This window comes from Suillus plorans, assembly GCF_016647745.1.
Source record: "Suillus plorans strain S12 chromosome Unknown HD556scaffold_1, whole genome shotgun sequence".
NCBI lineage: Eukaryota > Fungi > Basidiomycota > Agaricomycetes > Boletales > Suillaceae > Suillus > Suillus plorans.
Window position 1 is genome coordinate 720,947 of NW_024537385.1, and position 21,832 is coordinate 742,778.

At 49.7% G+C, this 21,832-nt stretch overlaps 5 protein-coding genes across 5 annotated transcripts; 3 read left to right on the forward strand and 2 right to left on the reverse strand.

The window, feature by feature from the left end:
- Nucleotides 1–145: 145 nt before the first annotated feature.
- On the forward strand, nucleotides 146–8,381 carry HD556DRAFT_1452746 (uncharacterized protein; the record flags this gene model as incomplete). Its single annotated transcript, XM_041308078.1, has 33 exons — nucleotides 146–299; nucleotides 348–784; nucleotides 835–1,136; nucleotides 1,185–1,293; nucleotides 1,348–1,383; nucleotides 1,437–1,449; nucleotides 1,510–1,609; nucleotides 1,663–1,790; nucleotides 1,833–1,849; nucleotides 1,901–1,928; nucleotides 1,986–1,998; nucleotides 2,048–2,090; nucleotides 2,155–2,204; nucleotides 2,257–2,578; nucleotides 2,628–2,858; nucleotides 2,912–3,114; nucleotides 3,167–3,229; nucleotides 3,280–3,323; nucleotides 3,379–3,500; nucleotides 3,552–3,805; nucleotides 3,856–3,887; nucleotides 3,940–3,986; nucleotides 4,152–4,293; nucleotides 4,360–4,424; nucleotides 4,481–5,037; nucleotides 5,087–5,441; nucleotides 5,493–6,163; nucleotides 6,214–6,600; nucleotides 6,648–6,910; nucleotides 6,963–7,029; nucleotides 7,087–7,106; nucleotides 7,160–8,066; nucleotides 8,123–8,381. 33 exons carry the CDS (start codon nucleotides 146–148, stop codon nucleotides 8,379–8,381), a joined length of 6,441 nt encoding a protein of 2,146 aa, XP_041167627.1.
- A 759-nt stretch (nucleotides 8,382–9,140) lies between these two features.
- HD556DRAFT_1317001 (uncharacterized protein) lies at nucleotides 9,141–10,103 on the forward strand (the record flags this gene model as incomplete). Its single annotated transcript, XM_041301172.1, has 1 exon — nucleotides 9,141–10,103. A coding segment is annotated over exon 1 (504 nt), but the record flags the coding sequence as incomplete, so codon positions are not given.
- A 1,133-nt stretch (nucleotides 10,104–11,236) lies between these two features.
- HD556DRAFT_1223498 (uncharacterized protein) lies at nucleotides 11,237–12,562 on the reverse strand (the record flags this gene model as incomplete). The annotated part of the gene is made up of 1 exon (XM_041296890.1): nucleotides 11,237–12,562. A coding segment is annotated over one exon (1,326 nt), but the record flags the coding sequence as incomplete, so codon positions are not given.
- A 793-nt stretch (nucleotides 12,563–13,355) lies between these two features.
- On the reverse strand, nucleotides 13,356–18,629 carry HD556DRAFT_1259272 (SNF2 family N-terminal domain-containing protein). Its single transcript, XM_041299029.1, has 13 exons — nucleotides 18,403–18,629; nucleotides 18,245–18,353; nucleotides 16,610–18,195; nucleotides 16,263–16,560; nucleotides 15,771–16,209; nucleotides 15,514–15,709; nucleotides 15,234–15,457; nucleotides 15,165–15,179; nucleotides 14,903–15,110; nucleotides 14,504–14,845; nucleotides 14,176–14,454; nucleotides 13,965–14,117; nucleotides 13,356–13,909 (listed from the first exon to the last, which is right to left on the reverse strand). Exons 1-13 carry the CDS (start codon nucleotides 18,559–18,561, stop codon nucleotides 13,508–13,510), a joined length of 4,410 nt encoding a protein of 1,469 aa, XP_041167630.1. The 5' UTR covers nucleotides 18,562–18,629; the 3' UTR covers nucleotides 13,356–13,507.
- Nucleotides 18,630–18,853: 224 nt separating this feature from the next.
- On the forward strand, nucleotides 18,854–21,754 carry HD556DRAFT_1223823 (SPOC like C-terminal domain-containing protein; the record flags this gene model as incomplete). The annotated part of the gene is made up of 11 exons (XM_041296917.1): nucleotides 18,854–18,974; nucleotides 19,015–19,074; nucleotides 19,125–19,256; nucleotides 19,305–19,476; nucleotides 19,527–19,587; nucleotides 19,638–20,186; nucleotides 20,233–20,448; nucleotides 20,508–20,686; nucleotides 20,744–20,964; nucleotides 21,026–21,539; nucleotides 21,586–21,754. The coding sequence occupies 11 exons, from the start codon at nucleotides 18,854–18,856 to the stop codon at nucleotides 21,752–21,754; spliced, it is 2,394 nt and encodes a 797-aa protein (XP_041167631.1).
- Nucleotides 21,755–21,832: the final 78 nt, after the last annotated feature.

Sequence of the window (21,832 nt, forward strand, 5' to 3'; positions counted from 1 at the left end):
CCTTAAACAAGCTCAAGCTAAGCTTTAAATTACGCTTGAGGAGCTTGCCTTTGCACCTGGCAACCTTTGGTGACCAACCATTCAAGTGCTCAAGTTCAAGTTTAAGCTTCACATTCTGTGTTTTACTTTTTCCTCCACACTGCCCATGTCGGAACTGTTTTCAACCAATCGATTGGCTCACGAAACAGGCCTCAGAGCCGCCTTGTGTTACTTAGACGCTTTAGGAGGTCACAGCGGATTACAACCTGCAATTGAGCATCTACTCTCTCACCCTCGTGTTTTTGCATACATCGTCTCTGGTATCTCGCAGACTTCTTTTCCATGCCATCAACTAACTTCCTGAATAGTTTGGGATCGCTCTGCAGAAATGGTGTCACAAATAGTGGATGACTTTCCCACAGATGCTCAAGAGTACCGGTCGTCCCTTGCATGCAAGATGCTGGACAATGTGTCCGTTTACGCTCTCGCCCTGCCAATCGAGTCTTTGTCAAGGGAAGTTGCGAAGGATATCGGTCGCTACCGGGCCTTCGTTGAGGGCGCACACCCCGTGCTTTGTGCATTGAGCGCTATGAAATTCGCTGATGTACAGTCGCTTACGAGCGCCGAATCTGACGATAGAGTTGTCAAAACGTCTCAAGTCATGCGCAAGCGTGATTGCCAGAATGCTCGTGTAACTATCGATGCATCACTCTTCATCAAACTTGGCATGACTGTGCCTCCCACGAGTGGGGCGGCCACATCATTGTCCTTCGACATACTTGAAGAACTGAAGAAAATCCTCTCGGTGTGTATTCTCATGATGTACTTCTCGACGTTCCTGATAGCTCCCTCAAGTTTTACCTCTCGCTTCTGCGGAGGACGGAATTAGTGGGCGACATCAAAGCCTTGCTCTTCCCAAATGTGGAAGAGTCTGCCAAAGATGTTGCGCCTGAAGTTTCGTTCCCCGAAGACGCCGAGAGCCCAACAGAAGAAAGTGCGTATCCAATGGTACAGCCCATGAAGGCTGCTCTCTTCTTCGACAATGCGGACGGGTTCGGCGAGTGGCAAATCCTCATATCCACTGAGGCATATAAACATCTACGCGAACATCGCCGAGCGGACCAAAAAATATTCAAGATTATCTACAAGAAGATCAAGTCTGTCTTTTGATGACCTTTATATTGCCGATCTTATAATCACCACAGACATCTCTCGCATGGTCAATTCTCAACTGACAATTACAAGAGACTCAATGGGCCGGATGCAGGCATTCCTGTCTTCGAAGCCAAGATGACCAAAGACTTACGACTGGTGGTAGACATCATTTCTTAGAACCTCTGGGCAGGAAATAACCTATTTTTGTAATAGTACCAGATCGATTGCGTCCCTGAACAGGGTGGGGAGGTATGTGATTCTTGCATCCAAGACCAGTGCATGCTGAGACCGGTTCTTGATAGTCTGAGAGACAAGGTGCGCCATCATGCATCACGAATAGACATCACTCTTCATCATCGCTCACACGAATACCAGTCATCAAAGTATATGGGATATACAGACACTCTGAGCTCGGCAGAATATGGAATGCCTTGGGGAACCATCTCGCACGCAGGGGTGCGGAATATCGCAGACGGTTGAGCATACCTGTCAGCTATTATACAACCTACTGAGTAATTGCTTTATCAGATGCATATTTCGTACCAAACCTACTAACGATGTTATCCTGCCGGCCTCATTCCCGCCGACGGAACCCCAACCAGAAATTCCGGCAAGCCCACTGGATCTTGGTGCTGAGGACATGGAGCACGTTGAGTGTTTGCATCTTTTGGTAGAATAGCGATTGATCTATTGTGCAGCTTCACTCTTTGCTTGTGTATGAATGAATATTTTGCACTTTGATGAATGATGATTGACAATTTTCTAGCCTGGAGAAATATGTCACATTCTCGCAAGTACGTTTATCTGTATGTTTTTTTTTGATGTAGAATGAGTTGATACTGTGCCCTCAGGCATTTTTGCACAGTGAGTAACCTTGTACTTGGTCGTCCACATCGTCTCATTCTTGCAAAAGGTCTCATCGCAAACCACGATGTACACCACGTCTTCATGCTCTCGTATGTCCCCATGCATTGAAATGAGTTTAGTGATCGACATTGCTTCAGTCTTCAAGAACAAAAGGTTGTCGAATGCGCTACGTCATGCTATGTGTTAGGTCGCAGTGGCACAGGGTAAGTACCTTGTGTTCGACATCGCTCACTTATCTATTTCATGGGCCACCAGAAAAACGACGACAATGCTGTTCAAGATTCTTTGGATTCAGCGAGCCTGGGAACTGGGTGCCAATAACATGCCCAAGCCACGTCAAATCTTTGTCACCAAATCTAGAATGCTGGCGACAAAAGTAGAAGAATACTTCAAACAGCTTCTCGAGTCCCTGTCAATGTCAGGCTATACGCTGCCCGAAATTGCGAAACTTAAGGCACAAAGCATGGAGGACGATCTTATTGATCCTGACGATGCTCCCGAGTCGCAGATGAATGTACCAGCGAGATACAGCGAACTTGAGGACAAACACTTTCCTTTATTCGTGACTTTTGACCGAGTATGTCATCATGTATTTCACAGATCGTCTTAAACCTCATTTTGTGTAGCTAGCAAGGATGATCGCAGCTGATATCTTCAACATGGACGATCCAGAGACGAGGCATAGCGCTGAGCTGTTCTTCGACACTAATGATGCAGAAGCGCATGACTCGTTTGTCACCTATGATGTATTCGAAAAGCAATATTGGCCGCATTTTCCGCAGGGTCTGACCAAGAACCTTGGTAATACTGCTTCCTTTCTATCAGATGATGCACTCACGCGTCCTACCAGATCCATGGTTGGTTTTCGGCGAGTTTATGGGCAAGTCTAAACCCGTATCCAACCAAGCAGTTCCTGAGCTTCCTCGTAGGTATCATCAAAGGTTCCGAGCAGGCGTTGAATTTTCCGGATGGATTCCTCGACCGTCCAAGTTACCTTTGTCTTCCCTGGCGTTCCAATCCAGTCTTTGCATACCAGAGACACACTCTCTATGATATATTCGAGATCTACATGAAATTCAAGAAGCAGAAACGCCACTTTGACGTAGCGGATCGGTGCGGGCCGTTTTGCTCAGACTCGTTGGACCCCACAATTGATTCCACACAGTACGCATGCGATACTCAAGGCCTTGCGAAATCAAAAATTTCCTGGTCAACAGGTTGATCATATGTATGTTTTCTCTCGTCCGGCTAATTCTAGATCCTGATCGACTATACCAGGTATGTCGATGAGGCGCAAGACAATCTTCTAATCGATGCGCTGGGTAAGTCATTTTCCCCTTCTTCAATACGAGAGCATGAATGACTTTTTTGTTCTAGTTTTGAGGCGACTGTGTAGGCATTCAAATGGTCTTTTCTGGGCTGGTGATACTGCGCAAACGATCTCTGCTGGAAGTTCCTTCAGATTCAACGATCTGAAAGCATTTATCTATCGTATGGAGGTTAGCAACCAGTGATTGTATCCCAAAGTGTGACTTGATATCTTCCTACAGCGCAACAGTAGCTCGGTAACCCCCACTGGAGCTCCTGTGCATCAACCAACGATGTTCCAGTTGGGTGTTAACTACAGATCACACAATGGCATCGTGAACTGTGCTCACTCTGTCATCGAGCTCATCACGAAGTTTTGGCCAAACGCAATTGATCACCTTCAACCTGAGAAGGGGGCAGTTGATGGAGTGAAGCCAGTATTTTTCACGCACTTGGATAATGACGCTCACTTCAAACGGTTTTTGGTCGGGGAGAGGTAAGTACATTGCCATAATCATCGTCATTCCCCTGCTGAGATTCTCGCAGTGCTAGTAATTTAGGGCTTGGAGCCCGCCAGTGTAAACGGTCTCTGCTAAAGGTTCCGCTATGTTCTGAAAAGTTATTTTATAGGCATACTTGTGCGGAACGAAGCAGCGGTCAAGGCTGTACAAGACAAAGTAGGAGATATTGGAATGATAATGTGAGTCGTCTCACAAGTATCGGTGCTCCATGGTTTTTTAAGTTCGCGTCTGCTCAGGACACTCTACGACAGTAAAGGCCTTGAGTTCGACGATGTGAGAAAGCTGACGTTGACTATTTGACGGATGACTTACTGCCGCCAGGTTCTGTTGTACAACTTTTTCGGAGATTCCGCCGTAGATGCCTCACGCTGGCGGGTAGTTCTCAACGGGGTGCAGGGTCAAGGATATGCGCCTGATTTTTATCGTGACGAGACTCGGTACGCTGCAATATGTAGTGAGGCAAGTACATCGCCCATCAATCGAGGAAAACATATCACTTACTTTTATTAGTTGAAACTCCTCTACGTAGGAATTACCCGTGCAAAGAAGAACGTATGGATCCTTGATACATCTGACAAATCTGATGCTATGCGCGTGCGTTACCACCCGCATCTTGTGCGCTACTTGGTTTGATGATCCTCTATTCTCAGATTTTCTGGGAGTCTCAAAATCTGATCCGCACCTGTGCCCGAAGCACAGATGTTCCTCCTCTAGCTGCCTCTTCTACTCCGGAAGAGTGGGCATTCACCGGGCGCTCGATGTTCTTCCACCAGCACTACTCACAGGCTATCCATTGCTTCGAGCGTGCTAACCTGCATCGCGAAGTGAAGGTTTGCAAAGCTTATCTACTACGGAGGGCAGCGCGTTCCACTGTAGGAGTGGCCTTGCTTAATGTTCAACAAAGGGCTTTTACTGCGGCAGCAGATGCCTTTGTTGAATGTGCTGCAGCTGCTACGGGCAACGAGAGACGTCAATATTACCGCACCTCGGCGTATTGCTACATCCGAGGAGGACAAGACCTCAAAGCTGCTGATAGCTATCTCAAGGCTGAAGAGTTTGAGTTAGCTGCAAAGAGCTATCGCAAGGCTGGATCATTTGACAGGACGCTGCATGTCCTTACTGAGCACCGCGCCGTGATCCCTGAGAAGACTGCAACAGAGTTGTGGATGGTGTGTCGGCTTCATTACTGCAGCAGAAGCAACGATCAGTAAGTGACCACAAACTTACTATGATTTGGTTGAACGGTAATTGTGTAGAGCCCCTGTGCCACTATTCTCTTCTTCGTTTGATGAGGAACTCGAGTTTTTGGAAGAATACGACTTGGACTGTGCCCGTGCTTCCCTTCTGGAGTCTCACTCGATGTACTATGAGGTCGCGGAGATACACCTATCAGAGAACCGCCTCATTGAAGCAGTACAAGCGTTCCTCAAGGACAACAGACACATTGATTCAGCTGCTCGTGCCGCTGACACTCTTTTGGAATTCATGTGGCGCAAATGTTCATTCGGGATCACCCCAAAAGCCGCCACTGTTGACGACTCAGTCCGGCAAGCTATGACCCTCGCTGATCAGCTGCAAATGAAGAAACTGGAGCCCATAACTTGTCATTTGGTATGTACCACACATTGTTGAAATGTACCGACCGAATTGATCTGTATGTAGATTTTGATGTTTCAGGGCATCTTGCGAGAAGATCATGAGTCGTTGAAGAAACTTGCCCTTACCTTCCAGGAACACGATCACCACACTGCCGCTCTCCTTTGTCTGGATCACTTTTTCACTCGATTGACAGACATTCGTCCTTTCCAACTGCATGAAATGACAAGCTTTCTTGAAACATTTCATACCTATGCGCGACTACTGTATCAAACTTCGACCATGCATGACCCCTTAGGGCGCCGCGAATGCGATGTACAAAGACTATTATCAATTGTACCGCTATCGGGCGACGAGTTTCTCATACCGAGTGGAACGTTCCTGCACGACAACGTAACAAAAACTCCTCGGAACCACCGTCTGGTCTCGATGCATCAATCCGGATATAAGGTCTCTCGTAGAAACGCGACAGAATTGATCCATCTGTCCATTCGAACTGTCTTGAAGGACAAGGTTTTAGAACTCGATAAAATGTGTTGCGATGCTCCAGTCTTTTTGCAATGCTTGCCATTTATTGTCTCCGGGACGTGTCAAAGACAGCAATGCCCCCAGAACCACGTTGCGATATCGAATATGGACCACGTGCAGTATAACGCCCACGTTGCAATCCACATACAGCTTATTCTTATCTTGCAACTCTTGTACTCCGCGCATCCTAGTACGAAACAATGGGAAAGGTGCGTCCAGTGTATTGTCTGGCTGAAATATACGCTGATACTGTTATTAGCATGAGAGACTGGCTCGAACACCTTTACGAGGCGCTGGCTCCTCCTTTGTTCATTCAAGGTTCCTTTGCGGACCTCGACCTGACCCTCATTCCACATGGTTTAGTTGGTTTGAGAGTGGTGAAGAACTGGATTCGCGAATCTTTCTATAGATTGAACCCATCCAAGAGCCCCCAATTTCTGACGACCTTAATGAGAATCACCAGTCTTGGTTTCGCTTTCGACCGGAATGATGCTCCCACCTACATTGCTCAGGCAACGCGTGTCGCCAAAAATACATTTACCGAGCTCCTCCGACAGCTAGATAATCGCTACCTGGTGGTGGACATGTTCAATTCTTACCAAGGAGCTACTCCCAGCAGTATATCATCGGGAATTCTGTTTCTACGGTGAGTTTACGCCTTGTATTTGTATGCACACGCTCAAAATTCCTCAGGCATGTCCTCGACAACGGTTTACGTATCAATCTATCCGTTCTATGCGACTGCATTGAGGATATCCTTTCCTCTTTCGTTATAAATCACAGAATGGATCCCATCCTGGACGAACTTCCACTGCATGGTGCTGTTCTTCCATCCCACTGGTTGATCTTCCCCCATAAGTTTTCTGTGAAAAAAGACGTCGAACCGGAGTCAATAAGCTTGCTCTTGGGTGCGATAGGGAATCTAATACGGAGATTGCGCGTAGGTGGTGTTATGGGTAGAACTTTTGCACGCTCCGCAGACCATGTTTAATGCTCACGAATCAGCAGGTTCTTTGTGGCTTGCCCATATTACCAATATCACACCGTTACTTCGCAATATTTTCATCTTCCGGCTGTAAGTCCAGTTAACCGCCTATATAATAATGAGCCATTCATCTCTACACATCCACAGCTGCAGAACACTCTGCCTTGGTGCGTCTGCTCCAGCTGTTCGTCATCCAACAACTTTTAATTTATTGTAACAGTCGCTCACAACACACGATACCCTATGATCAAGCGCAAAGTGAATACGATCGTGCTTCATCTGCACGCAAGCAATGAACCTCAGCGCCCTGCATACTATCAAAAACTCGTGAACGACGTTGTTGAGCATATGGCGCTTTTGCCCGGCAGAGGAATGCCTCGCTTGGATGGCTACCTGCGAGCTGTTCTCGATTTCGATACCAACAAGGGTTCGAGCGGTCTTGTCAAACTTGTTCACAAGACGAGGCAATCTACTCAAACTTCGTTGGTGCGACAACTGTTTTACGAAAAGGCTAGCGACATTCCCTATCTTCTTTCTTCACATATGGTTGCTGCACAGTCTATGCTGAGGGCGGAGGCAGCTGCCTTCGTGCCTCACATACAGCGTCCCAAAGATGGTGTAGAGATTCGTCCGGCCCAGAAGGAGAACTTAAATCCGGTGCCCCAGGAGGCGGATAGAGAGGAAGTAAAGGAGAAAGAAGTTTCAGTGATTGTTGATTCTGAGGCCACTGATGACATGGAAGATATGGATGAGACAGTCACATCCCTCACATCCCTTGACCCTGTGCCAGACGAGTCCCTTCGCTCCAACGGGCCATCGGAAGAGCAAGTCTTGGCAGCTCGCATGATTCAGTATGTATATCGCTATCATGTTTGGCGACGTTCAGGCTCTGCTGTAGATGCAGGACTCCGTGCGATATTCACGACATGCCTCAAGGAGACGCGGTCCTCTAAATGGCGTCCAAGTTATTACCGTCTTCTTTTCCTCGGACCATTGCCCCACCTTCTGGCGTGCCTGGAACAAGGCATTGCGCTAACTCACGCTGCCAAAATAAAGACGAAAGACCTTTTCAAAACCGAGTCTCATGAGAAGCTTGAGGAGTTGGGCAGGCAGAGAAGCGAGATCACGTCAGTCAAAACTTACCCAGCGTCATGCAATGATTGATGTGGAGTCTTGTTTACAGATTGCTCCTCAAAAAAGGCATGCAATTGCGCAGTAAGCTAGAGCCTTCCTCACCAGATCATCGTACCCGGGACATCGACGCTCTCAAACGCACGGTTTTAGAGGTCGGGGAATTCATTCAGAAAGTTCCTGGCAGCACGACGGACATGCACGCTAAGTTCCAGATGGCTTATAAGGGAATCATTGCAGAGAAGAAATTATTTCACGTGCGAAACAAGAGACCTGTTCTCAACGTCGAGGACCTAGATCCCATTGTTTGAAGACCGTAAATATTTGTGTACCCATTCCGTGACATGCTTAGTCTTAGTCTCCCGTAATAGTCAGCGGTCCATGCCTGTGCGTAGCTAATCTCGCCCCATAAGTAGTACTTCGAAGGGTAACTCTATAAGTCCTTACAATAACCACCAGTCAATGAGCAGTTTGATCACGTCATTGAGCGAGCGATCATTCTGTCACTCTGCTCAACTACCGCGTGTAGCGAAGATAGGAGTCAGCAAACTAGGTATACGGAGAGTTTCGTCAACGTCTTTTCATGTCATTTAACACAAGTTCGGGATAGAATTTTGCAACTGGGAACACCAGCATTCAATATTTAACATTTCAAATTCTACATAGGCGATGTGAAATAAGAATATCAATGCGAGATAACAAGGATCTGAAAATACTCAAGCGACGGGAAAGAAAAATATCAACGCGAGATGACAAGACAGCATGATATCCGGTGCATAAAATCAACAGTTTCAGACCCGGGACTGAGATGACCCTGTAGCTTCAATGAGACGTTCCTTCGTGCGCAGGTCAGGTGCTGAATTCACCAAAATCATCGAGAACACACCTGTGCAAGTTTCTCTCCTTCGAATAACATAGGGAGGCAGGACTGCAATCCCTTCAAACACCACTGCCTTTCAAGCCAGGAGAGGAGGTGGCGATCCCAGAAGACCTTGAATGCACAGTTGAGCCTGTCGTCCGTTATACTAAGAGCTCGCGAGAGATGGAAGACCCAGTTTTGACATGCGTACTTCAAGGCGTCAGAAGATGATCGACTTCGATCCCGTGCTTCGTTTGCAAAAATTGTGAACGCAGTCATAGCGTGGATAACCTCGATGTCTGGACAATCTTGTAGGGATGCGGAAGTGGAGTGATCCTGGGGCCTTAATACCAGGAACACCGGAAACATCAAGAAATCTGGTAAGCTCTTAAACTCCTGGATTGCTTGAAAAGCTGGTGAGAAAGGCAATCGTGGGGTGATTGCGTACTCGCGGATTGCTTCCAACGTGCTCGAGAAGTCTTCCATTGTCACCCAGACGGACGCCGCAGGGGTCAACTGCCATGCTTGACCACGGGGGGTCTGTAGCCACTCTCGTCCTCTCTCTGTCTGCAGCCACTCTCGTCCGCCCATGATCTGCAGCCACTCTCGCCCGCTCAGGGTCAGCAGCCACTCTTGTCCATTCTTCGTCTGTAGCCATTCTTGGCCATGTTCAGTCCGCAGCCCACCTGGGGTGCGCAGCCACTCTTGTCCGCCCGGAGTATTGTGCAGCCATTCTCGCCCTCCTGGGCTCAGGAGCCACTCTTGCGCGCTCTGGATCAGTAACCACTCTCTCCCACTCTGGGTCAGGAGCCACTCTCGCCCGTGGAAGGTGTGTAGCCATGCATGTCCGATTGGATTTTGCAGTTTAGTTAGGGTCTGCAGCCACTCCCTCGCGCTTGATGTTTGCAGCCACTCTATCCCGCTCGGTGTCTCCAGCCACTCCCTCGCGGTCGGTGTCTCCAGCCACTCCATCCCGTTCGGTGTCTCCAGCCACTCCCTCCCGTTCCATGTCTGCAGCCACTCCATCACGTTCAGTGTCTCCAGCCACTCCCTCCCGTTCGGTGTCTCCAGCCACGCCCTCCCGTTCGATGTCTGCAGCCACTGCCTCCCGTTCGATGTCTCCAGCCACGCCCTCCCGTTCGGTGTCTCCAGCCACTCCCTCCCGTTCGGTGTCGGCAGCCACTCCCTCCCGTTCGGTGTCTGCAACCACTCCCTCCCGTTCCATGTCTGCAGCCACTCCCTCCCGTTCGGTGTCTGCAGCCACTCCCTCCCGTTCGGTGTCTCCAGCCACGCCCTCGGTGTCCGCAGCCACTCCCTCCCGTTCGGTGTCTGAAGCCACTCCCTCCCGTTCGATGTCTCCAGCCACTCCCTCCCGTTAGGTGTCTCCAGCCACTCCCTCCCGCTCGGTTTTGTCAGCCACTCCCTCCCGCTCGGTGTTGCCAGCCACTCCCTCGCACTCTGAGTTTGTGACCACTCTCGCCCACACTTGGTGTGCAGCCATTGTCGCCCGCTCTCGGTGTCCAGCCACTCTTGCCCCTCATCCACATCCAGCCATCGTTGTCCGCTCTCGGTGTCAAGCCACTCTCGTGCATTTCTCTCCAGCCATTCTCGTCCAGGCGTGCTCTGCAGCCACTCTCGTCCCCTCTGAGTCTGCAGCCATTCTTGGCCACTCGGAGTCTGTTGCAGCCACACTCGTCCAGTTGAAGTCTGAAGCCACTCTTCCCCGCGTCGGCTCTGCAGCCACTCTCCTCCAGTCTTGGTCTGCAGCCACTCTCCCCCTTCGTGGGTCGGCAACCATTCTCGCCCAGTCTCTGTCTCCAGCCAGCGTTGCCCGCTGATGGTCTCCAGCAAGGCATTTCCGCTATAAGTCTCCGGCGCGTACTCACTAGGGTCTCCATTGACTTGTCGCTGCCTTTGAGTCCATAGCCACCCTGGCCTACTCTGCAGCCACCCTCGCCCCCTCTTGGTCCGCAACCAAGTACTTCCTGTGTGGGTCTGCAGCCAATCCCCCCCGTCCCGGGTCTGCAGCCAGTCTTCCCCCTTTTGTGTCTGCAAATAGTCTTCCCCACATTGGGTCCGCAGCCACGCACGTCCGTCCCAAGTCCCTAGCCAGGACCGCAAACCCGACCCGCGAGCTCCCCAATGCCATAACAGGCCCATGAGAACTTGCAGCGGCTCTGGTGGCTCAACGATGAAGGCTAACGATTGTTGCAAGTTTCGGGGGTCATGGAGTTGCATAGCCTGATTCTGCGACTTCAATTCTAAGAGCGCATCCATGAGAGCAGTGTGTTCTGGAATGTCTCGAACCATCAAACGGAAAGACGAATAAGCGAGCAGGGAATGTGGTGGGATGGGCTGTAATCCATGGAGGCCGCAGTTTGAGAAGTCTGAAGCATAATCCCGAATGGACGAGTGGTAGATATTCACGGGATGGCTGCTGTCAATGGGGATATCCATGAAAGAACGTAACTGTTTCAGTGTGATCGCGACATCGTTGCCTTGACCAGGACCAAGGAGCTTCGAAATCTGTGAGATTGGCAGAGGGTCTGCGAGGGCAGCAACAATGGACAAGTGTTGGTATGCCCGATTGGGGTTTGAACAGGTGGAGAGGATGCGGTTGTACAGCTCGTACACTTCTGTCCCAGGTAGCAGTTTGGCGGTTAGATCGAGCATGAGTTCAAGGCGATCCCGGGGGTCATTGTATCCGTCATCGACGAACTTCATCATTGTAGATGCCACGATGAAACGTCTGCCAGCTCGGTTCGCCAGCCGCATAAGATTATCCGCAGTGGGCTGAGGGAAATCAGGATGGCTATTTCGCAACTCCGTGAAGGAATGCTGGAAGAATGTACAGATGTCATTGTCCACATCTTCGCCGTCTAATGAAATGGTGCCAGCAACGCCCTCCCCAAAAGTATTCACCGGTATCTCATGCACCAGCGTGCGCATCTCTTCTTTTTGAATGGCTTTACCGATGTGTTCTTCAAAGCGACTGGTGAGCAGAATGTGGAACACGGGAAGTTCAGGATCACGAAGAGCTTCCCCGAGGAGGGAGATCAGATCAGCAACCATTTCAGGCGTTTCAGGTTGGCATTCATCGAGGGCATCGACAACAAACACCGGAGGCGGACACTCGCGCAGACTGGATTGCAGGTGCCCGAGGGGTCGGCGAAATAACGCCATCATCTGGTCGCGAAGAGATTTGCTGGAGTCTAGAACCGCAGGATTCTCGTGGATAGCTTTGTTCACGTCGCTCTTGACGCTAGGAAAATTGCTCGCAAGCTGGTAAGCAAGGGTCGCAAAGAAATGACCGGTCGTGGTGCGTTTCGTGTGCTTGCGCGCGAAAAAGAATGTTCCCGCGAGCCTTGTTTCGATTTTCGTCCTCTCTGTCATTTTCAGACCTTTCATCCTCTCGGCCACAGTGAACGCCACGGCAGACTTCCCGACGCCTGCCGTGCCATGCAGCCAAATGATCTGGCTCGTCTCTCGCTTGTCCAACAATCCGTAGATCAATTCGAGAAGCTTCACTCGGGTCTCTTTCAAACATTTTGGATGAGGCTGGCGTTCAGGGGAGTCATATTCAGCACCCAGGACAGCGACCTGGGACAGCTTCTCCCAAGTTCCTTCGGCCATTGCTAGAAGCTCGCCAGGGACTGTCAGTCGGGTCAGAGAGCGAGAAAGGTGATAAGAGAAGGAGATACTTACATCAATCTCACAACAGAGGTTGACGATAGAATGCGATACGAAATGGGAGTCAGAATAGGTGAAGTTAAGGAAGTAGTACTAGTTCAGTTCAACGGTGTGATTAGAAATTGTAATGGCGATGGCTATCTCAGAGGGGACAACATACGACGTTAATTGAGGAGTCGATGTAACTTCGTTTGAAATCAAATGACTGGTGAAGTTGAAACGATCGAGCAACAAAGATATCACAGGATGCTTGCGTACTAGGATGGACGATTGCTTGCGATTATATTCGAAGTCGATAGATGGCTCGTGGTTGAACTTTGCAGTCAAATTGAAAAAATAAGCGGGTGCTTGTCTCGCTGCAGGTCCGACCAGCCGGAGGGCACGAGGCTGCGGTAAGTTGCACAGGAAGTTTAGGGTAAGTACTAACCAAAATTCAACTCGGAGAATGTCAAAGTTGAACTTTTCCAGACCTACGTATACGGTACGCGTACCGTCGACCATATTAAGGAGTCCAAATGGATCGCATGCATGTCATAAGCGGTTGCTAAATTGCTGAACGTTGAACACCTGCGCAGCTGCAGTGAGCTTGAATGCGTTCTACCATGATATAATCGCATTCCCACAATTATATCCTTGAAGCGTCCTGCACCCGGTGTATTTACACTATTGATTGAAGGGTTCAAATCATCATCAACTAGATCCTCGATGTCAAGAGCAGGCTTCCGACGAGTCGTCTTTCGCACTTAGTGGTGGTGGTACCATTCTGATTCAAGTTGTAAATCTCATACATACGTGATATTGTGTACCAATACAAATACTCCACAAAAGGATGCTGTCATAAAAATGGAGGCAAGAACAAAACGAAAAAAAAGACAAAGGATGGTGTATCTAATCATCATCACTCGGCGTCAGGTATTCATCATCGCTGATCACCTGTTTCCGACCAGCACTCCGAGCCCTGCCCCGCTGCGGCCGCTCATCCTCATCCATGGGCGTAAGCGCAGAGTCATATGCTGCGGAACTTGAGGGTCCACCTAGAGCTGGTGAGGCGCCAGGTAGCCCCGTCCCTGCAGTGACTCTCTCCAAAGTGCTGTAGAACACCTTTTCCATCTCCTCAGCGTCTATGTATACCCACGAACCCTCCTGGTTATACGTCCGTGCATTGTTGAACATGAGCTTCCAATCCTCTTTGTAGTGCGTGATGCTTTTGTAGTATCCAGTGTTACCCCGCTTTCGAAGTGTGGACAAGGCAATCGGATGTGTGATTAACTGATAATAATCGGGATAATCCTGATTGTATCGTCAGTATATCGCTGCAGCATGAAACCGGATCCCTTCTACTCACTCTCTTGTCGGGAAGCTCCCGGAAAAGATCGCAACGTTTCCGGCCATCTTTGTCTTCACAAGCCTGAACCGCTTTGAGAACCTCATTGAAAGCCTTCTTCATCTTATCCCTTATTGCAGGCGATAGGTCGCCCGCCTTCGTTTTGCGTCGTTTCTATATGCCCGCGCCATCATGAGATTTTCTTTTGGAAAAACACTCAGGATCAACTCACCATATCACGCTCTTCCTCCTCATCATCGATTACCGAAGGCGTCACGGACATTGACTTCATCCCACGTTTTCGCTTGCCAGCCGCACCAGGTGTATCGTAGTCATTGGCAGTCATCTTCCCCTTGCCCTTCTTGCCCTTGCGCCCGACACCCACGTCTGACGCTGGAGTATTACGACCAGGTGTATCGGTATCCTTGAGAAGCTTGTTGGCAGCTCGTCGTTCTTTCTTGCCACGGGCACGGTCAACGAGTTCTTGCAAATCCTCGCCGTCCTCCACAGCCTAAATTCCTAGTCAGTATGCGTACCTCGCAACATCCTAAAAGACGTACCATCGCCCACTGCTCATCACTCAGACCATCGTTATAATTGACGACATTACGACGGCGCTGACCACGGCCCTCGATAGCATCATCAATTTCCTTCGGCTCGAACGGTTCATCCGTCTGATAGCACTCAGGTAGCTCTTCAAGCTGCATGAGCGGCAATGGCGGTTTCCCCCTGTTTCCGACCGCACGCCACGCGTCTAACGCATCCCGTTCCCGCTGGAGATCCATCTTGCGGAAAATCTCAACCTCCTCGTCGTTTCTCGCCAACATCTCGTTAAGTTCATCGTCGTTCATGTCACCAGCTTCTTCGTTCTCCTCCTCTTGGTCTGCTTCGAGGATGGACCGCTGCATACCACCCATTTAGTCATCCGTTACAATGTGTAAGAGAGCTGGAACACCCACCAAGAATTCTTCCTGCTCTTCCTGCGTCGACTTGTTGTCGAAACGACCGGCTTGAATAACCTTGTCGTCGATATCGAGTTTGTACCGCGCGCGAGCATACATGGCTTCTTCGACACTCTTCTCCGTGATGAAACGGAGAATCCGGACAGCCTTGGTCTGGCCGATACGGTGAGCACGATCTTGAGCTTGAAGATCAGCATGAGGATTCCTGGGGCATTATCATCAGTACTCCTGTCCAAACAATAGCCAGAAGCTCATTCACCAGTCACTATCGAAGCTGCAAACCTACGCGTCAGCATAGAGAACGATGCAACCACAAGGAATAACACACATGATGACCGTATCTGCAGTCTGCAAATTGAGACCCAAACCACCAGCTCGTGTTGACAAGATGAAGACTTTAATCTCCGAATCCTTTGCATTGAACTGCTGTACATGCAAGGCACGCTCATCCGTCTTCGTGCCACCGTCAAGACGAAGATACTTCCAGCCCATCATCTTCAAGAAATCTTCCATGATATCCATGACCTTTGTCATTTGGAAGAAAATAAGGACCTGATACATAGATACAGTGATCAGTACAGCGCGGGCGATTATAGAGTACGACGCACCCTGTGACCCGTTGAAAAGAACTTGGGGAGGATACGCGACAAGAGCTCGAGTTTGCCGGCCGACCTTACCAATTTATCATCGATAAGTCCGGTGGGATTGACCTTGTCCTCGACGCTCTCGAACAAAAACGGGTGTTGACAAATCTTGCGCAACTGCATAAGCTCATTGCTCAAACCCTTCACACCTCCAGATTTGCTAGAAAACAAAGAAATCAGCACTATGGCCCGCCGTTCCGCCGAAAGCAAAAACAACGTACCCCTTCGCGTCCTTTCCATTGGCGATCATCTTGTGCTTCTTCATCTGCCTATACAGCTGACTCTGCAGGGCACTCATGCGGACTTTGATCACCTTCTCCACTTTATCTGGAAGTTCGCTCTCCACGTCTTTCTTCAACCTTCTCAACAAGAACGGCCGCAACACTTTATGCAACCGCCGAATGATGAGCAGTGCCTCTTCTTCGTTCAACTCGATCTTGTCCCCTGTACCCGAGTTCGCGAACGGCGTGTTGAACCATTCATCAAATGATTTAACAGAGTTGAAGATCTTGGGAAGGACAAAATTAAGGAGGGCCCAAAGTTCGGGAAGGTTGTTCTGCAGGGGGGTACCAGTGAGAATGAGGCGGTAGCGGGAATGATAGTATTGCGTGAGCGTCTGCGCAAGCTTCGACTGGGTGTTCTTCATGCGATGTCCCTCGTCTGACACCAAAGATGAGCACCCAAGAATCGACAAAATGCCCAAACCCACTCACCGATGATCATGTGAACCCATTTGAGCTTGCTGAGAATAGGCCGGTCCTTGATAATGTACTCGTATGTAGTGAGCAAAACCTGGAACTGGCCCATCCGCAGGTCGCCTTGGAGGTTGCGACGTTGCGCAGGGTTGCCCTTGTACGAGATCATTTTCACCGCTGGCGCCCACTTTGCAAATTCGCCAGACCAGTTCGTCATCGTTGACAGAGGCACGATGACAAGATAAGGGCCGCGTTGTCTCTTCACCTCAATGAGGAAGGTAACTAGCGAGATGGTTTGGATGGTTTTACCGAGACCCTAAGATCCTGTGAGATATAATATAAAGAACCTGAATGACATTGCTCACCATCTCGTCTGCAAGGATGCCATTGAGCTTGTTGTTGTAAAGACTGACCATCCATTGCAGGCCCTTGAGCTGGTAGTCCTTGAGCTGACCGCCGACAAGAATGTTAGGCTGCTTCATGACCTTCTCTGAAATGCGATGCGCGACAGCATAGTAGTCCACCTTGCCCTTGTCGTCCTGGGCATCAGCACTGACCTGGGCACCGAACGTGGCCTCGTTTGCGGGGCCTTCCTCTTGGTCAAAGTTCGTATCCAAGGGACCAGACTCATTCTGCTGCGCCACGACAGCCTGTGCGAGCGAATCAAGATAGGTGTCCGTCTGCCGCAGCAAGTGGGTGATGCGCGTATCCTTCGCCGTGTCGATAAGCTTCATATATGCCTCTTCATCATCCGCCTTAAGCGCCTTCAAACGCTCCTTCGATATCCTCTCGATACGCTTCTGCTCCTCTTTCTCAGTGAACGCATGGAATGACAACACAGCACGCCCAAGCTTCACGACACGGTCCTGCGCAGAACGGTTCACACCGATGAGATCCCTTCCATGTTGACAGATGACGCCGAGCTGCTCGACGTGCTTGTGTTTTGCACGCCTCTCGCGATCGATACGTTGCTTGCGTTCCGCCTGCTCAGTCATGCGTGCATCTCTAAGTGTGGGCTTGCGAGCCCGTCTGAAGTCCACACGGTTGAGTGGGAGCAGGGTACCTTGGATCAGGCGCTCTGCAACAACTGCACGCATGGCGCGTTGCTTCTCAAGCACCTTGAGGGACTTGAGCTCGATCATTGCGCGTAGCTTGCCGTGTGGGGACAACGTTGAGAGCTGCTGGTTGTCATTAGCGGGCTCCTGCTTGTGCGAGCCTAGGATGACGTCCGCCAGAGAATCAAAGTTGCCATCGCCGATGGTGGCTGGGATCTCCTCGAGCTCTTTAATGCGCTGTTGTACGCGTGCTTCGATGAAGCGATCGCGCTCGTTGATGATCTGGTGTACGTCAAGGCCTGCGGGCATTATGGAGGGGATGAGGAGCCGCTGGAGGCGCGTTGCGACCATAGTGGGGTCGACGTTGGGTGGGCGCTCAAGGTGGGAGAAGGGAAGTTTGAATGCGTTGTACGGGTACACGCCCGAGTTGACAGCTTCTTCAAGAAAAGGGCCTTTGGGCAGATCAGCAGGGTCGATAGGAGGACCATGCTCTTCTTCTTTTATGACTTCAACTGGGACAGGTGTTTCGGTGGGTGGAGGCGGAGCAATGTGGCCTTTTTGTATTTTAGCAGCACTGTCGACTATACGGGAGGGCGCGTCTGGGCCCTGGAGAAGCTTCTCGAGATCTGGGACAGCAGTGTTGGGAACGCGAATTGCATGCTGTAGGTGATCTGGAATGGGGGAACCACGGGTAACGAGTCTAAAGGCCATTATCTGAGCACGTAGAGCAGATATTTGATCTGGAGTAAATGAAACGGGGGTAATGGAGGGCGCTGGAACAGATTGTGGGGCAGAATGACCATTGACAGCAGCGCCATTAATGAGACCATCAGTGGATGGTTGTTGTTGTGGTTGGTGGCCATTTGATTGTGACTGGTCTGGGTGTGATTGTTTAGCTAAAGATCATAAGTTTTCAGCCTCGTTTAAACATTTCAAAAGACTGACTCATTTGTTGTTGATTTCCTTGTGCATAGACATTGACTTGCTTGACAAGCTGTGCAAGTTCAGGGGAGGTCTCCACTGTGGCGCCTGATTGCCTGAGTTCTTTAATGCGCTGAAAGGCGGTAAAGACATGTCAATCTTTGTAGTAGATAAAGACTCACCTGAATAAACATATTATAACGCATATATGCCTGACGCTGCTGAGCGGGCGATAACTGCTGCTGCTGCTGGTTCATTGCAGACTGTATCTGTTGATTATTAGCGAATGAATTTTGTTGATGAACTACCGGCTGTATTGGGAGTTGGCCTTGCATGGCCATGGGGTGGCTTGTCCGGCCTACTAGTACGGTGCCTCTCGGCTCCTCCTCAAGAGTCAAAACAAAAGAAGGAATACCGTGGGAAATATTTTTGCGCAGCCCGTTGTCAGCAAGTCACGACGGTCACGTGCTTCATCCCTAATTGACGCGTTTCTCAATGACCGACGTGTTTGCTTTTTACCACCACCATGCCAGCTGAACGTGCAGGAGTATGCTTCTTTTTTTCATTGTAATTCATTTTTAAAATGTCCTGCAGTACACCGTTACAATGTTCCTCATCGACGTCTCTCCGTCGATGGGTGCAACAAGATCCGTAGAATTACCCCCTACGCCCAACGGGGAGCAACGCACCACAGAGATGACCAATCTTGAATGGGCATTGCAATTCGTAAAGCTCAAGATCCAAGAAATGGCACGTTGAATAAACAGAGACTTACTCTCATCAACTCACGTCAGTACAGATTTTCAATGGCCGTAAAACGGACCAATGCGGCGTCATCCTATTTGGCTCCGAAGGTGCGCCACCATTTCTTGTACGCGTCACGAGTGTGCTGACTATATTTAAGAGACGGAAAACATTATTCACGAAAAAAACGGCGGATACCAACACGTATCAGAATACATCCCCATCGCTCAGCCCAACTCAGCCACCCTTGCCAAGCTTGACGCCCTCCAGCCTTCAGAATACTCAGGAGATCGTGTGTACTCACTAATTCCTTGCAGTTATGATATCTCATTTTCTGTAGCTATCGATGCTCTCATCGTCGGTATCGAAACACAAGACATCTACCTCAACAAGAAGCGCACATGGACGCGTAAAATCGTCATCGTGACAGATGGCCAGAGTCCCATGGAAATCGAGGACTGGGAGGCGACTGTCAAGAAAATGAACTCTCTTGAAATCTCTCTCACTATCATGTAAGTAACTCGTTCAATTTCTGTTTGTGTCCTGATTTGTACTTCATCAGCGGTATCGACTTTGATGATGACGAATTCCCTTTCCACGAGGAGGACAAGTCTACCATAAAGGTACATTTCCTCACTTTCATACTCTCAGATCTAATCTTCTTTCTTGTCAGGTTGAAAACGAAGCATTTTACCACAAGCTCACCTCAGCCCTTGACAATGGCCTTGTTGGAACATGTATATTTGCTCTCCAAGAAATCTCCAGACCAGACATGAAGGAAACCAAATCTGCACTTATGGGCACCGTTCTCCGCCTCGGTGATGTCGACGTGCGACCCGAGGAGGCCATCGAAATTCTCGTCAAAGCCAGTAAATGCACAGCCCTCGCACGCCCCAAGAGCTGGAAGAAATTCTGCCGACGCGAAAAAACTGATGATGAAATGCAAGTCGATGAGGAAGAAATGACGGTGTTTGCGCAGCTGAAGATGCGCAGCGAGTACTACATCGATCGGTCAACTCAGGAGAGAGAAGAACAGGATAAGATGGATACAGGCAGTGATGACGAGGAAGATAAGGACAAGAACCTTGAAAAGGTGGAGAAGGAACAGCTTATAAGGGGCTTCAAATATGGCTCCACGTACGCCCCGTGCCCTGATGGACAGTTCCGGCGCTTGAATACAAGAAAGGGCATCGACATTTGCGGATTTTTCCATGCAAAGAACGTATGTGCACTCTTTATTTTCATGTGCGTAGCTCACACAGACACAGTTCCGCCGGGAGCTGGCGATGGGTGAAGTTCAATATATATGGGCAGACCCCGGTGCACCACAACAGCAGGTCGCGCTCTCGTCCATTGTACAAGCCATGTTTGAGAAAGGCGTCCTCGCTATCGCGCGCTGGGTCTCTAAGGATGGCATGGACCCTAAGATGGGTGTTTTAGAGGCACATGTTGATACAAACATCGATTTTCTGCTGTGGGTGCAAGTGCGTCTCCCTCCGTTTTTCCCTACTCTCGACCTTAAACTTTTTCTTGGATGTGATAGATGCCCTTCGCAGACGACGTCCGGAAATACACCTTCGCCTCCCTCGAGAACCTTGTATCAAAAAACGGCGAATCAGTCACAAAGCACCCTTACCTACCCACAGAAGATCAACTCGAAGTCATGGGCAAGTTTATCGACTCCATGGATATCATGGATTCAGGGGAGAAAGACGATAAAGGGTTTGCTTTTCATTCACCAGAAACTCGCTTTCTTGTGCTGAGCCAGTCCTTAAACAGGAAACCAGTTCCATGGTATGACACCCGACAGTCCTATAACCCCGCTATCCATCGCACGAAACAGGCGCTCTTTCACAGTGCAGTTGTGAATGATATCACCAGTAACCCCCTTCCACCACCCCATCCAGAACTCCTCAAATACATCAACCCTCTTCGGCAGGCCCTCGAAGCTAGCAAAGATGTAATCGTAGAATGCAAGGCAGTGTTCAAAGTCAAGGAAGGTACGCGCTCAATTATTTCCCATTTCATGATTCACTACTCGTACTTATCACATTCACCCAGTACCTAAGAAAGCCACGAAAGTCCGCAAAGATGGCCACGTCCGCGCCGTGGACGAAGACGAAGACATGCTTCTCCTCGACAAAAAACCTGCCGCATCGCGCAAAGGAAAAGAACCTGCCGCGTCTAAAGTACCCGTCTCCCCAAAACTCGCTCGCCCAGCCAAGAAATCCGCCGCTTCAGACTCTGAGACGGAAGAAGAATCAGATCAGGAACCACTCCTGCTCACAAAGCGGCCCTTCAACGCGCTGCCCACCCCGGAACGCTCTATGTCGCCTGATGTGGACCCTGGTCGTGCGCCGGGCCGTATCATCGGCTCGACGTATCCTCTGCGCGATTTCAAAACAAACCTTGCACAAGGGGACATGGTGACGAAGGCTGTGGAAGATATCGGCGTCATCATCAAAGAGGTGGTGTTGAGGCCGTTTGCGTCGAGGCGGCATAAGGAGATGATTGAGTGTATGATCGCTATGCGGGATACGTCTTTGAAGGAGGATGAGATTGATGCGTGGAATGCGTAAGTATTTGAATCGCCTCGGCACTCAAATGCTCATTGTTACCAGTTTCCTGAAGGACCTGAAGGAATCGTGTCTCAGGGAGGCTGGAAACTCCGAGTTCTGGCAGGAAGTGCAAAAGCTTGGCCGCAGCCTCAGTCTCATCAGTGAGCCCGAGGCAAGGAAACTAGGGGGTCATTCTCAGTTTTCCGAATCTGCATCTGAAGCAGTAAGTTGACTCTAAAGTACTGTTGATGAACATCACCTGATTGAGCCCTTTGCATCTTAGTTCATCACTCAATGATTGTGGAGCTTC

Excerpts from the sequence above, each read along its gene's own strand:
- HD556DRAFT_1259272 (XM_041299029.1), bottom strand. The coding sequence starts at position 18,561 with ATGGCCATGCAAGGCCAACTCCCAATACAGCCGGTAGTTCATCAACAA. Across the intron at positions 18,354-18,402 it reads GTTATAATATGTTTATTCAG|CGCATTAAAGAACTCAGGCA; the intron begins GTGAGTCTTTAT and ends ACCGCCTTTCAG. Across the intron at positions 16,210-16,262 it reads ATGGGTTCACATGATCATCG|ACGAGGGACATCGCATGAAG; the intron begins GTGAGTGGGTTT and ends CTTTGGTGTCAG.